The following is a 14,206-nucleotide window of genomic DNA, read 5'->3' on the forward strand; positions in this document are numbered from 1 at the left end:
GCTTGTTCGATTTTTCTCTTTATTCAAAACAACTTTTTTGGGGGGTGGGCTTGACCTTTAATATTCCACCAAAAATCTGATATTTTTCTGAAATAAAGTATGTAGATCGTGTTTTGCAATTAATGAATGGGCTATATAAAATGTTGACCTTCCTGGAATGATTTACGGAAAAGATTATCATACAACAAAATAAAACAAAATAATAGGCTGATGACATCATCCGTTCATTCATTTTCAAATGTACACAACAAATCAGTTGGATCTTGTATCACACTGTGTATTCTCATTATACGATTTCGATGGAAGTTTTGCCCTTTTTCTATATGTGTTTGCGTCATTGTAAATGTATTTATTTATCATGTATTTCCCCTTTTACATGTATTTATTTATCTGAGGTCTGAAATAAAATATTTGGCATGTATTTTATTTTATTTTTGTTAAAGAGCATGGTCTAGATTTGTGGCGTTAGTTAATTTTTTAAAGGATATTTCTTGACAAGCAAAAAAAAAAAAAGAGGTCTTCAACCAAAAATGAAGGATTTCTTACCAGAAAAAAAATTGACAAGCAAAAAAAAAAGGTCTTCAGGTTCAAAAGAGGGGGCACACGTCTGTTTTCATTGCATGTTTACATTACAAAATTAATTTGGGGATCAGTTGTGACTCGTCAGGGGGGCAGGGATACGTCCCCTGTATGAGTTGTGAATCGTCGGGGGGGGGGCAGTCTGCCCCCCCCCCGTTAGGTACGCTAGTGCCTTTCCTCCATTTCGGCTTTAAATGGGCCTACATTGCTTTAATTTCTTTGACCATACAGAAGTCACCCAGGCTGGCTTGATTGATAGATCGGCATGAATCACCGTACTTAATTTTTTGTCCATACACAATATGTGATATTTTTCTCGCTTGCTGTTCTTGATTTTATCTTTATTTCTGATGATTATGGATGATCGTTCTTTTTCCCTATAGTGAGATAAAGACGATGGGACACAGGCAGTGGCGTTGTGTGACTACCCCCATCATAGGCATATCATAAAATTCATTTCGCATTTCATGAGACCAGATCTCACATTCTTATCTACTGTCAATCACATTTTTGTGCCCTCTGGTAGAAACAAACAGAGCTAGTGATGTAAAATCAATGTAGTCGATATAGAATCAATATAGTCATTTTTGGCAGACGCGCTTGTTACACTTGATATGCATGACCACTGTGCATTTCGATGAAATAACCACGGTGATTTAGGTCTAAATCTCGATTTTTTTCCGCTCGCGTTTCGCGCTCGCATCAATGGTTTAGTTACATAGCTATCCTGTTCACGATTACAAAAAATGAATCAAATTTTCCATTTATTATGTACAAAAGTAAAAAAAATTCAACTCGAGATTTGCGCTCGAATTATTATTGTAAGGAAGATCCCCAAGTACTTATCTTTTTTATGATTTACAAAACATAAATAGTTCTCGTTTTACTTAATTTCGAAAATTTCCGCTCGCGCTATGCGTTTGCATCAATTGTTTAAAAATATAGGTATCCTATTTAAGTTACAAATAGTGCTTAGAATTTCCATTACTTAGGTACAAATGTCAAAAATTTTCAGCTCGCGCTTCGCACTCGCATTCTTTGATTGCTGAATTATATAACGTCTTCATGGCTAACTGAAAGCAATCCTCAATCAACAGGTTCCTTTTCGAACAGTTCAAACCGTATATTTGTACACTTGTTTTAAAAAAAAGTATTTAAAATGTTCATGCTCGCGCTTCGCGTTCGTAGTAATTATTTAGTTGCATAACAAAATACATATGTTACTGAATGCAGGGAAGACAGGAGGACTTCACATAAATCCCCATCCCCTCCCCATACCAGTGGTGCATTTAGGGTTAAGAGTACAAGTGATTCAAATGCAAAACAAAAAATCGTAATACATGTAATCATTTATTTACGCTTATTTTTCATTTATTCATTTTTTTCAAAAGATCCCCTGTCCCATTTGAAGATGGGTGCATCAAATTCCATACTTGGTGGCTTTAAAGCAGTTGTAAAAAAAATAAACCAACAATTGAAAAAGAATATTCCACGAGTGTTTTCCTTCATGATAAATTTCTCATGATAATTCATTTAAATCTTATTTTTCAAAATTTCCTTTTATTTGGAAATGACTTCCTGTTACCATGATTACTGTCGACAGCTGGCGGTAATTATTGTAAGTTAGATACCTAATAGAACATTTATTGCAAACTAATGCAACGCAAGTCAGAAACCCACAGGGCAGTCAAACTGGTTTTCAGTTAGTAACGTCATAAAATGAGCAGAAATTCTAATGAAAGTTTGACAAAGAACCATCTCAAAATAATGATCTTTTCAAGCTTTGATTCTATGATTTTCTTTGCGAGCAGTTTCAACTTTCTCAGAAAATGGATAATTATTCTCGATCAGCATTTCCTTAGCAATTAGACCATAATATTTTGCATATTTCTTCGACCAAATGTTATCGATAATTCTTTCAGAAATAACAGTAATGCAAATCTGAACCTCTAGATCTGAAGTAAATGGTATAGGCTCACCGTGTAAATACTCGTTAACGAAAGAGTAGGGGAAGGCGGGGTAAGTTGTGACAGTTTTTGCTTTTTGTATGTTAGAATTGATATGATTAATAATCTTGTCGAAATAAGTACCTTGCCTTGAAATTTAATTCTTCTCAAATGTTTTCCACCTATATATAACTTTCTATCCTCACACTGAAAGTCATCGTGACCTTTGAAAAAAACGATGTCAAATGGCTCAACTTGCCCCATATATGGGGTAAGTTTGAGCCACCTTCTAGGGTAAGTTGAGCCACAAAAACTATGTACAAAATGTATGAGGGGAGAACCAGCATGTCAATTTTTTGTTTAAAGTATTTTCACTTGCTAATTCTCTATAAATACTAACATTCTTTAAAAGGAAAAGAGCAGTCATGTAAATTTGCTCCTTTCAGCCAGCATTTCAATCGATTTTTATGGTTTGTTTGTTTTTTAAGATACATTACCATAGGAATTACCATGGCTCAACTTGCCTCATGCTGTTTGGCTCAACTTACCCCAGTCCGAACTTAGTGCGATAATTTTGTATCCACACATTTATTATGCATCTATCATATAAAAGACTATGACAAGAATGAAGATCCATACCTGGACTAATAACGTTGTTATCATGTCTTTATTATATTTAAAGACGTGTGTGTTTATAAAGCACTTATCTATTTCACACTCTTTTTTACTTTTTTGGCTGAAATTCATATTTTTCCCTCTAAAAAACTACTTTTTTGTTTCAAAGTTGAAAACAATGTGGTGGGGTTAGGGATTATGCTATGGGTCATAAATACATGACACCACCACAGTGTCTGACTCATTCATTATTGGCCTGGGGCTGGTGGCTCAACTTGCCCCTATGCTCAACTTACCCCGCCTTCCCCTATGAATTTCATACATACTATAGAATATGGTATATCGCTCACACCCCCCCCCAAAAAAAATATTAAAGAATCACATGGTAACAATGAAATAGATTTGGGCAAATAGTACAGCGCCAACTAACATCGACAAAATAATTGAGTTTCCATATTGGGCCTAGAAACCATGGATCGAGTACTCTTTTTTTAACGTTTCGATCGAACGTTTATCGCTCACATAAAGTTTGTAATGCCAATGTAACGCAAAAGTCATATATTCACTTATCATATTTGACAATTAACATAAAATCTACATTGTACCAAACATCGTATTTATAGACTATTGTGAATCATGCGGCTGAAAATGGGGTATCCCGAATACAGGCTTCATTCAATATACTAGAAATCTGCGCATTTTATTTTTTTTATAAGAATGATCGATATTTTACATATGTTTAGTTTAATCCATAATAATTTTAGTTTCCAAATTTTGTTAAGGTGATTTGTTTTAAAACAAGTAACTTGTTTTAAAACATGTAAGAAGCCTATTATTATACCAATAACATGGAACCCATAGACATCGTCTTTGGAAATATGAAACATATCATGAGGTAGTTTAATTTTTGCACGGTTTTGCGTTTTTTTTTTAAATCTATTAGTATAACTCTATGATTTGCACACGTCAATAATCTTACCATAAGACCTTTTTTTGGTTGCTACACTAAACATGTTACTTAGCATCTTGTACAAGTTTAGTGGGCGTGTATACCTGGTTCAAGATCAATACAAAGGGTACAATTGTGATGACGTAAATACCACAAAGCGCGGATGTTCCAATCATGACGCAGTAGATTCAGTTAAAACAACCCTAGTTTAGGGAGAGGGTGGGGGCTGCATAATGCGTTATAAGTCTCTCTATATAAAGAAAAAAATCCATCAGTAGCCTCGAGAGATTTATTACTGCAGTAATCAATCTCTCGAGGCTATACTGATGATTTTTTTTTCTTTCTATATAGAGACTTATAACGCATTATGGAGCCCCCCCCCCTCAAAGTAGGGTTATTTTAACTGAATCTACTTGTAGTCATAAAATGCGTAAGATTTTTCAATATCACCGGGTCAATCTATATCCATCAAGTTGTATGCGTAACCACCTCTGTATGTTCGATGACGGACATGAACGTCACACATCGGTGCCTGATTTAACACCAGCCCGATATCTATATCCACAGTTAAAGGGGAATCCAGCCTTGGTCATAAAATGTAGTGTTGGAAAGGAGAAAAATAGATAAAACAGAATGGTGAAAGTTTGAAAGAAATTGGACCAGTAATAAGAAAGTTATGGCCACTTTAAAATTGAAATCCCTATGATTATGTAGATTTCAAATTGGCAACTGGGTAAGTAAATTATGACAAGAGGCAAGGACAACTTTCCCATAGGCCATGTACTTAATTATCAGGGATTTGTGGTTTTCTCCTAACTGCCCATTCCCCTGGGGCAGTAATCTAAATATAACCCTAGTAGTATATTGTTTTATGTCCTCATGAAAGAAAAATAAAATTTGAAGTAAAACACTTGAAAAAATTACATATTAGCCATTTTATGTATTGGAGTACATTTAATAGTAGTCCTTGCCTTACATCACTATGACATCACATATGTGGCCAATTTGCAGTCTCCATGGATCTAGGGATTACCAATATTCACAACTTTAAAAAAATCATAACTTTCTTATTATTTGTCAGATAGTGTTCAAACTTTCACCTATCAACTTGTCTGATTTTTCTTATTCCCCTAAGAACAAGTTTTTATTTGGGTTGGATTCCCCTTTAATAATCAAACCAATATTGGTTTAACACTATTTGCGTGGTGTTGCTTAAATACCAAATTGATGTTAGCCTAACACCAAAACGGTGTCGTTTCAACATCTCTGGTGTGGACCGATATAAATACCAGGCAAGTGTTAGACTAACACCGGCGTTTTAGCAGTGTAGTGATTACATCATCACAATCTCAAAAAGGGAATCCCCTTTTCGTAGACTCGCAAAGACATAATGCAGACACCATCTGCTTTTCTAGTCCTTGACAGATCATGAAGAACCATCATGACTGTTCAAAGATCCCCCTAACCGACGTATCAGTTCTGCCGTTTCTGATTATTTCTCAGAGAAGACAGAGATATAATGAAACTCAAAAAGTACAAAAACTATCACCCCCGCTATCACCAGAATGCTTTCATTCTAAGGTCTTGGTGAACGACTCCGGGAACGACTACACAAACGAGGATGCCTCTTTATGAAAGCACGGCGATCATAATTGTATTCCTCCTTGCACGAGCAGACTGTGACTCATCCTTCAGCTTTCACGGCAATATATTCGAAGACGACATCGCCTTTCCATAATGGAAGTATCAAGACAGCTAGCTTGGGTTCTCAATGGCGGCCCGATCACGCGGAACGTGAATATGGCGTGTATTCTCGATATCATGGTCACCGGAAAGTAAAAAAAAAGAGCGGAAGGAAAAGAAACATCAAACGGGTGCTGTAGCTAAAGCCATTTTAGTGTTTGTAGTCTAAAAGCCTTCCCTCGTCAGCATGGTCATATGGTCGGTGAGATACAAACACAGGGGATAGTATGGATGTATGTTATTTTCAACCTGGTAAGTTCATTGTGCAAATTAAACGTACCATAATAGCATGGAGCTATAATAGCTCCCGGGAATAGCTCCATGATAATAGTATCACGATCTAGGCCTTGCTTTACTTTACACCTTTATACCGCATCTACTGGAAAAATACAGTTGTGTCTGCAGTTAAGTTTCCAGGTCCGATCTTGTACTGTACGTTCTCTTCCTAACTTGAATAAATTGCTGTCTGTGCCATTGCTCTATAGCGTGATTAGGCTTCATTATGACGATCTACATGACAAGAAACCCACATTTTTACCATTGAGTCAATTTTACAAAGCCAGTAGCACCATTTACAGTTTGTTTTATTATGTCACAAACCATTTTTATGCCTGGAGAGCCAGCGCCAGCTGTTGCTGAAAGAAATTAATATTTTCAGATGTCTATTTTTACCTTCATTTATATATATTTCCTGAAAGGATTTGAAAAGGGGACATTTTAAGGTCTATACATGTAAATTCATGAACAGGATACATATCTTATTAAACTGCAAATGCGAGGCCGAGTTGAAGTTTTGCTTATCATGCATATGCTTATAACATGGAGCTATTAAACAGCTTCATGCTTATAATCCGAACTCCCGTACGTGTAAGCCTCATGCATGTACTGTAGGATATGTATCTCGTTGAACATGCAGTGCAAGCGTGAAGAGTAAGCATTTTTTTAATCACTATTCTTCCTCCTTGTATTCCCCCGTCACCTTATTTTTTTTTCCATGTTCTTAAAATTATCCTATGCTTAGTATTCTTCCCTCCACCTGTTCTTTATTATCCTCATCCTCCTGTTTTTCGCTGCCAATATAGTGGGCGGGACGGCCCCGGATCCACCTATGTTGCTATTTTCAGCTAACACTATTGGTGTTTGCACTACGATAACACGTAGCAGTTTATGAATATTCATTAAGGACATTCATTTTCATTTTGAATCCCATGAAGACGATGATAATGACAGTAAGTGAATTATTATAACAATGAGGGCTTCATATTGATTTGGGAATGTGATCCTCCGTAATATGTGATGCTTGTATATAGCTCTATATATTCAACCCGGTATTTAGATATACGGGATAGACATAGTTATAGTCTCCAGTCGTAGATTCCCTTTCCTTTATGATTTGAATGAAATAGATCTGTAAATGTTTTAATCAATGTGGCGTGACTGTACCGACATTCTTTAACTCATGAAAGGTAATATGCTTTTTTCAGATGGAGAACCTTTCATGAACACACATGATTGTACGAGTCATAAACAAACTATGTAAACGAGGCATGAACTTCATAGTCTGAAGGATATTCTCTCTACATAAATTATGTCAGTGTCAGAGTAGTAGTAACAGCAGACGACCACGTCAGTGTTTTATTCAAGTGAATAACAAATTATTCATGTCATAACCAAAGCAATTGAACGAGAAAAGTCATTGGCATCATGTCGGCCATATCGGATTGCTATGGCAACCTATTGTCAGCTCTTCGTCTCCATGAGCTTTCGGAGCATCTGCATCCCGATGATTACAGACGACTCGGTTTGACATTGGGTTTTCAAGAGACTCGACTGGCAAACCTCGAAAAGATGAAATGTGGAAACATTCAAGAATGTATTTATCAGGTTCTGGTTGATTGGACGAAACGTAATGGGCGTGGTGCGACGTCACATGTACTCATCCAATCACTGAAACAGATAGGCAATCAAGCTGCCGCAGATTGGCTACAGGCAGGTGAGATTTGAAACAGCATGCAATCTTATTAGATTTTATCATTTGACTTTTCATATACTTTATTCGTTTTTTGAGATCCATCTTACACAATGGGTTTCTAATGTGATAGATATGATTTCTCTCATGCATAATGTTTAATGAAAATAGGAGATCGGGAGAGGTCGGGATGATCAATTGTATTTCTACCAACAACAAGCAAAACTGCTTTGACTAATATTGATATTCATTAATTTCAAATGCAAAGGTATATGTAGAAGCAGCATGCAGTGAATTGGAATTGAAAGTCATGCGAAATCGATATATCACCATTATAATAATCATTGAATGGGGAAATCAGAAGAAAAGTATAATTGGTGAAGAGAAAAGACAAAGTGAATGAAAGAAAGCGAGGGGCAATGATAGTGATTGAGAGACGGAGGGGAATGACAAAGAACAGCAGCAAAAATCATGTAACTCATTCACTAATAATTGATATGTTTAGGAAACTGCTATGAAAAGTAATGTTTAATCTACAATGCACTCGCTATACGGTAAAGCTGTTCTATACAGAGTTGTCACCTCTAGTAAATATGTGACATAATGTGGCAATGCTTTGGAAATAGGTTTTGAAATGAATCTTGCATGCATCTTCTACTCAAGGGACTCAATTGCATTTATAAATACTTTATACTAGAAGTTCAATTCAGTATCGGTAAGGTAGTTTGGCCTAATTTAAACAAAAATGCCAATTCGATGATCTTCTACTGTATTTGAGTTAGTTGGCCTATACATAACTTCAAGATTTCATTCTACGATACAAGTCGCTATTTTCTATGGTCGTGATAGAATGTATCGTAAAGAACAAATCCCCCATACGAGGTAGGTGCAATAAAAATACCAACTTTATCAGACATATTTCATTCAAACTGTGGTATTAACACATCATGGTCAATAATATACACGTAGACGTAGACCAAACAAAGAAAAATTATCGAAAGGGTATTTTCCAATTACCTAAAAAGTTTCATAATCATGACGTGATCAAGATGAACTGGCGTAAAATGAAGGGGCGTTTTGGGGGAACGACGAATAATGACACAGAATGGTAATATATATCACCCAATAATCATTTGTAAATGTTGTGATTTATTTTGATTTGCTACAATAAAAACAGAAAAAATGTTATTTTCTGCATGCTATGTTAACATATTCTGTCTAGAAATTTTGCTTTCCAGTTTAAAATGGTTATTGTTAATCACTTGCTTCAATCGCTCGCGAAAATTTTGAAGTCCCTCCCCTGTAATACACCGTGTTTTGCCTCTCACAAAATATTTTACCCATCATGCTGCTGTCTAGACGTGTAGTAGTTTAATGATCATAAGCATGATAATCACGAAATATTGCCTGTCTTGGTAAGTTCTTAAAAGTAATTCGATTGCAATCAGTGTATGATTTGCTACGTTTTTTATCAACTTAATCAGACAAAAACAAGCGTAGTTCTATATTTAGACATTATCCAATTTCAAACATTTATAATTATTGCAAGATGCAAACTTTAAATAGGGGTTTTTATACTATAAGATCTAAAGGAGTGAAAAAAAATCGATAATTGGATGGCATTTGCTCATTTCTGCTGTTTCATAGCCAATTTTGTAACTGATGCGTGAATGGAATATTAATTTGTATTATTTCTCTCATGTTCTCTCTTAACAGAGATCGAGTCCTCTCTTTCCATTGCTCCTCAGGAAGATAGTAAGTACATTAATATGATAATAATTTGCACCGTTACTTATTACCTCTCATAGTCTCATCTTATTTGTTCTCTAATGCAACAAATTTTTGTAGAATTAATTTCTGGTGATTTTTATACAAGAGACAATAAAATCTCTCTTGCATTAAAATCATGAGGAATTCATTTTGAAAAAAAAATTATGCTTTATCATAAACAGAGAGCATCGTGATTTAGGATAGGCATTTTAAATGTGTAGAATTACGGTATTATGCAGCATTGAACATGATGTGTGCTGTAGCTTTCTAAATGCAAACTTACCCGTATTAAAAACAATCCCCGCCAAAGCCATTTAGCTAGTTTATCTGGACAGGGGGGGGGGGGGTCTACAGCGGGAGGGGGCATGCCCCTGTCAAAAGATGGTTTTCCATGTAGTGAAGAAAAGAGGAGAAACGTGAAAAACGACAAATAATGTGAAAAAAGAATGCTGTATAAAGTGTCTTGGGTTGTGCAATTATTATATATCTCTATATTGCTGTGGGGGGGGGGACACATTCAGGTTGTCTCACCTACCCCCTTATCCCATCGCCCCTGTGACCGGAGCATAGCCACTTGAAATAGGAGGGGCAGTTGCATTAGAATCGAAAAGAACAAATGTGTGTGTATGTGGGGGAGGGGGCAGGATCATACTATTTAAAAACCGATATACATGAAGGAGTATACCTCATTCTTATGCGAATGTTACGCAAATAATTAGAGTGACATTACGAATCCGCCCTGGATTTTTTGTATACACCGATTACCACCGACAATATGAAATGAGTAAAACATTTTGCTGTTCTTGAGGGCTAGCCGAAAATGCTACAAACTAAAGGCCTGATCACACCGCCCGAGCGTTGTTGGAGCGGTCGTGGAGCGGTAGGGAAAGAGGGTCGAATTTCGCTCAAAAAATTAGGGAAAAATCGAAAACAAAAACAAAAAAACAATCGAAATCGAAAATGGCGAACGGTAGCGAGCGGTGATGATTTTTTTTCTCTCCGCTCGAACAACGCTCGGGCGGTGTGACCATGCCTTAAGTAATTCTAACCAAATAATGGAAGCTTTAATGAAACAATACGCGGAATTATACTTGTACAAAATGATTCAGCGAACGTGAATTAATTATCATTTTTCTGATGCAATAGGCAATTTCCATAAACTGCTCATCACTACTTTCACAACAGTTAATCAGTGTTGTAGACAAGGCTCAAACCTCCAAGGCCAAGGCTTTAATACCCAAGGCCGAGGCCAAGGCATGGAAACCCAAGGCCAATGCCTGAAAACCTCAAGGCCAAGGCATTTCAATCCTTCAATATATGGAACAATGAGACAACAATGCTTAGGCGGCAGACATGACACACAGGACAAAATGTATAAAAGGTGTGAGCTAGCGAACTGAGCAAGCAAAAATTTTGACCCTTGTACATGTAAAACAAAAATAATTTCATGATAGATCATGTAGATTTAGACACAATATTAAAACAAATATATAGTAGTCTTTGTACATTTAATTATTATGCAATTATCATTATTACCAAGGTGATCTGAACCTGGCATGCCCATTCTCAACGTATGTCTTTCTCCACTTCCTGGGACAGGGGAGGTAGAATGTATTTTTGTTTCGGGGGTCAAAGCAAAAAATGCACTTACAATATAAGTCAAAATAAGCATTTTGGCGCAAACAGATATTTTCAAAGTGAGATTATCAACTGTGTGAAGAAGATGTGTGTTTTGTAGAAATTAAGTTCAGCAAAGCCTTTTATAAGTGATTTCTAATTGATAAGACAGATATTTTTATTTAGGCTTTAATTTTCCGCTAGAAAGCGTAGCGAGCAAGCGGTTTTGAAAAAAAATTCTGAAAATCTGAAGTTGTAAAACTTGATTTTTGGTCAATTATGGTGCTAATCACTGTTAAAAGGGCATCCTTGCGAGATGTTGCCAGCACGAATCACGAGCTCAAACTTGTGGACATTTTGTGTGATAAGAAATGAAATTTAAATAATTATTCCGAGCTGTGTTTGTAATCGTGAAAACGATGTGCATCTTACTAAAGAATTAACGCGAGCGCGAAGCGCAAGCTGAAATTTTTACTGACCAGAAAAATAAGCTGTTCTGGACTGCATTTAGTGACTCATAAATAGGATACATTACTCACCAATTAAGTGATGTGAGCGCAAAGCGCGAGCTCAAAAATTTGTGATATTCCCAACCTGAAAACTGGACATTCTAAGCATTTTTTTTTGTGTAAATGGAATGAGAACCTTACTTAACAATCATTTATGCGAGCGAGATAAAAATTTTTTGTAATTTTGGAACCTAAAATGTCTTATTTTTAATACTATAAAAAAGATTTCTTTTTCAAAAGGGGCATATTCAATTTGGAAAAAGGATTTTGTTTATTTTGGAAAATAGGCATATTTTCCTACAGAAAATTTTATTTTTGGAAGGGGGGGGGGCAAGAGAGCACAAAGCGTAAGTTGAAATTTTCAAATGCTGACCTGAAAATTAGTCATTTTAGGACTCATGTCAGTTTTCATGGTTTTACTGCTTACAAACACTTTTGAATTTCAATTCTCATTTCTTGTATCTTCTCCAATTATTTTACCTAAAAAACGGGAATAAAGAATACTAACAAATTAAAGTTATATTCAAAAGGATATAAAATAAAAGGGGCGCACTCCATACCATTGGTTGGGGGAGGGTAAATCGTAATTATTTCTTGACACAATAAAGTAGAGTTCTCTATTATTAAACCACACTGACACAAAAAAAAATATTTTGTTTATTTCCTTGAAACTGTACTGAAATGAAATTCACTGTCGAACCATGATGTTTTAAAATAAGTAATCCTTTTTTTTTACTTTGTTTTGTCAATCTGAGACACTAGACCCAAAACAAAATATAAACAATTGAATTAAATGTACTGCCTCTCAACATTTTAACCGATTTTGCAGTATATTTTGCCTAACCAGCCTCCCCCGTCTCCTTTCTATCTTCCCATTCCTTTTTCTCGGCTGTTTAATAAATATCAGACCCCTCCCCCAGAAAAAAAAGAGAGAGAGACAAGAAGTTCCATCACCAAAAATAAACTTATGATAGGAAAGGATTTAAATGTGATATCATTTTCTTATATTGTCACAATATATCACAAAATTAGCTTTTCTAATAGTAAAAGGGTGAAAAATTGTGCTCACTTGCTCGCTTCAATCGCTTTCATCTTTTTGGGGGCAGAAATTTTGTTAAGTATGCCATGCTTGGCCCCTCAAAATTTTTGGCTCATCATACCATTGACATAGCCCATTGTGAAATGACAAAATTGAAGATTGTGTTTAAGTTTACCGAATCTTTTCAGAATATCATTAAAACTGAAAACATTCTTGTTGGTCATAGAAAATAATACAAGAAAAACCCTAATTGAATAGAAATCAACCCCTTGTTATCATTCTTTAGAGTAAGCTATTTTTAAAGTATGAAAATTGTTGTCAAAATTGCAGTCAGATCTGTCAGAATTATTCCTGTCATAAAATCACTATAATTCTTATAATCATTATTATCATTATTATTGATATTGTCATTATCATCATTAGTCATGATTATAACATATTACCAATAAATGATGTTAATTTTCATCACTTCTCTTTGTTACATAATTAGGTGGTGATAATTCTTGATCATGGTGATAATTGCAATTAATGACACTGCTAAGTACACTTACTACTGCTGACTGGTAGTATTTAGTGTCATTGGATATACAGAACAATTGAAACATTTATAATTACTTAAATAAAAACAAATGAAAGTACAAAATGCCTTGAAAAAGCCTTGAAAATGCCTTGAAATTTCAAGGCTCAAAATCCTCAAGGCCAAGGCCAAGGCTTGAATGTTCAAGGCCAAGGCTTTGAAAAAGTAGGCCTTAAGGCACCTTAAGGCCAAGGCCGAGCATCAATACAACACTAATGTGAATATTTTACTACCCACGTGCAGACCATGGTGTGCACATTATAGTCTTATCCTGAATGATGGTAACATAATTCTTACAAGTGCGATAATAAGACCTGGGGCCGTTTCGTAAAGCTGTTCTTAAGTTGAGAGCGACCTTACGAATGACTGGTGATCACTTCCTAGCGCTAAACCATCGCCAATGAACATTTTGGTATATACCATTTACCACAAGAAATTATCCCCAGTCGTTCTTAAAATCGCTCTTAACTTACGAACAGCTTTATGAAACACCCACCGGATGATTGTTGAAAAAAATACGATTGTTTTGAAATACAAGGACTTTTTTTCTTTAGTTGACTACATATGCAGACGAGGAAATGTACCTTCTTTACCCGACTGCCTAACTGAAAGATCTGCTGAAATCGCTGATGTCACCAAGAAGCTCCGCAAGCTTTCCACATCGACATCGCCGTCATCCACATCAGCCACCCGTTGGCTAGTTGTCCATGGACTTGGAGGGATGGGTAAATCAGTCCTCATCAACCAGGCAATCAGAAATGAACAGCTCGTCAAAGGCAAGGCAGAATAATAAGGCCCAACTGACATGGAATTTCTTTACCTTGAAACTTGTTGAAATCCATGAGCAATCGACAGTGTATTTTAGAATAAATAAACGGAATAATAATGAATTA

The 14,206-nt window shown here is 35.8% G+C and overlaps 1 protein-coding gene across 1 annotated transcript in view; it reads left to right on the top strand.

Annotated features, from left to right (window-relative positions):
- Positions 1 to 5,261: 5,261 nt before the first annotated feature.
- Positions 5,262 to 14,206, top strand: part of LOC121410822 — a 29,443-nt gene continuing 20,498 nt past the window's right edge. The window contains exons 1-4 of the mRNA XM_041603135.1: positions 5,262 to 6,084; positions 7,317 to 7,825; positions 9,518 to 9,556; positions 13,868 to 14,089. Of these exons, the coding sequence (XP_041459069.1) occupies positions 7,537 to 7,825; positions 9,518 to 9,556; positions 13,868 to 14,089 (550 nt within the window). The 5' untranslated portion in view covers positions 5,262 to 6,084; positions 7,317 to 7,536. The remainder of the gene's footprint in view (positions 6,085 to 7,316; positions 7,826 to 9,517; positions 9,557 to 13,867; positions 14,090 to 14,206) is intronic.

This window comes from Lytechinus variegatus, chromosome 3 (assembly GCF_018143015.1).
Source record: "Lytechinus variegatus isolate NC3 chromosome 3, Lvar_3.0, whole genome shotgun sequence".
Taxonomy (NCBI): Eukaryota; Metazoa; Echinodermata; class Echinoidea; order Temnopleuroida; family Toxopneustidae; genus Lytechinus; species Lytechinus variegatus.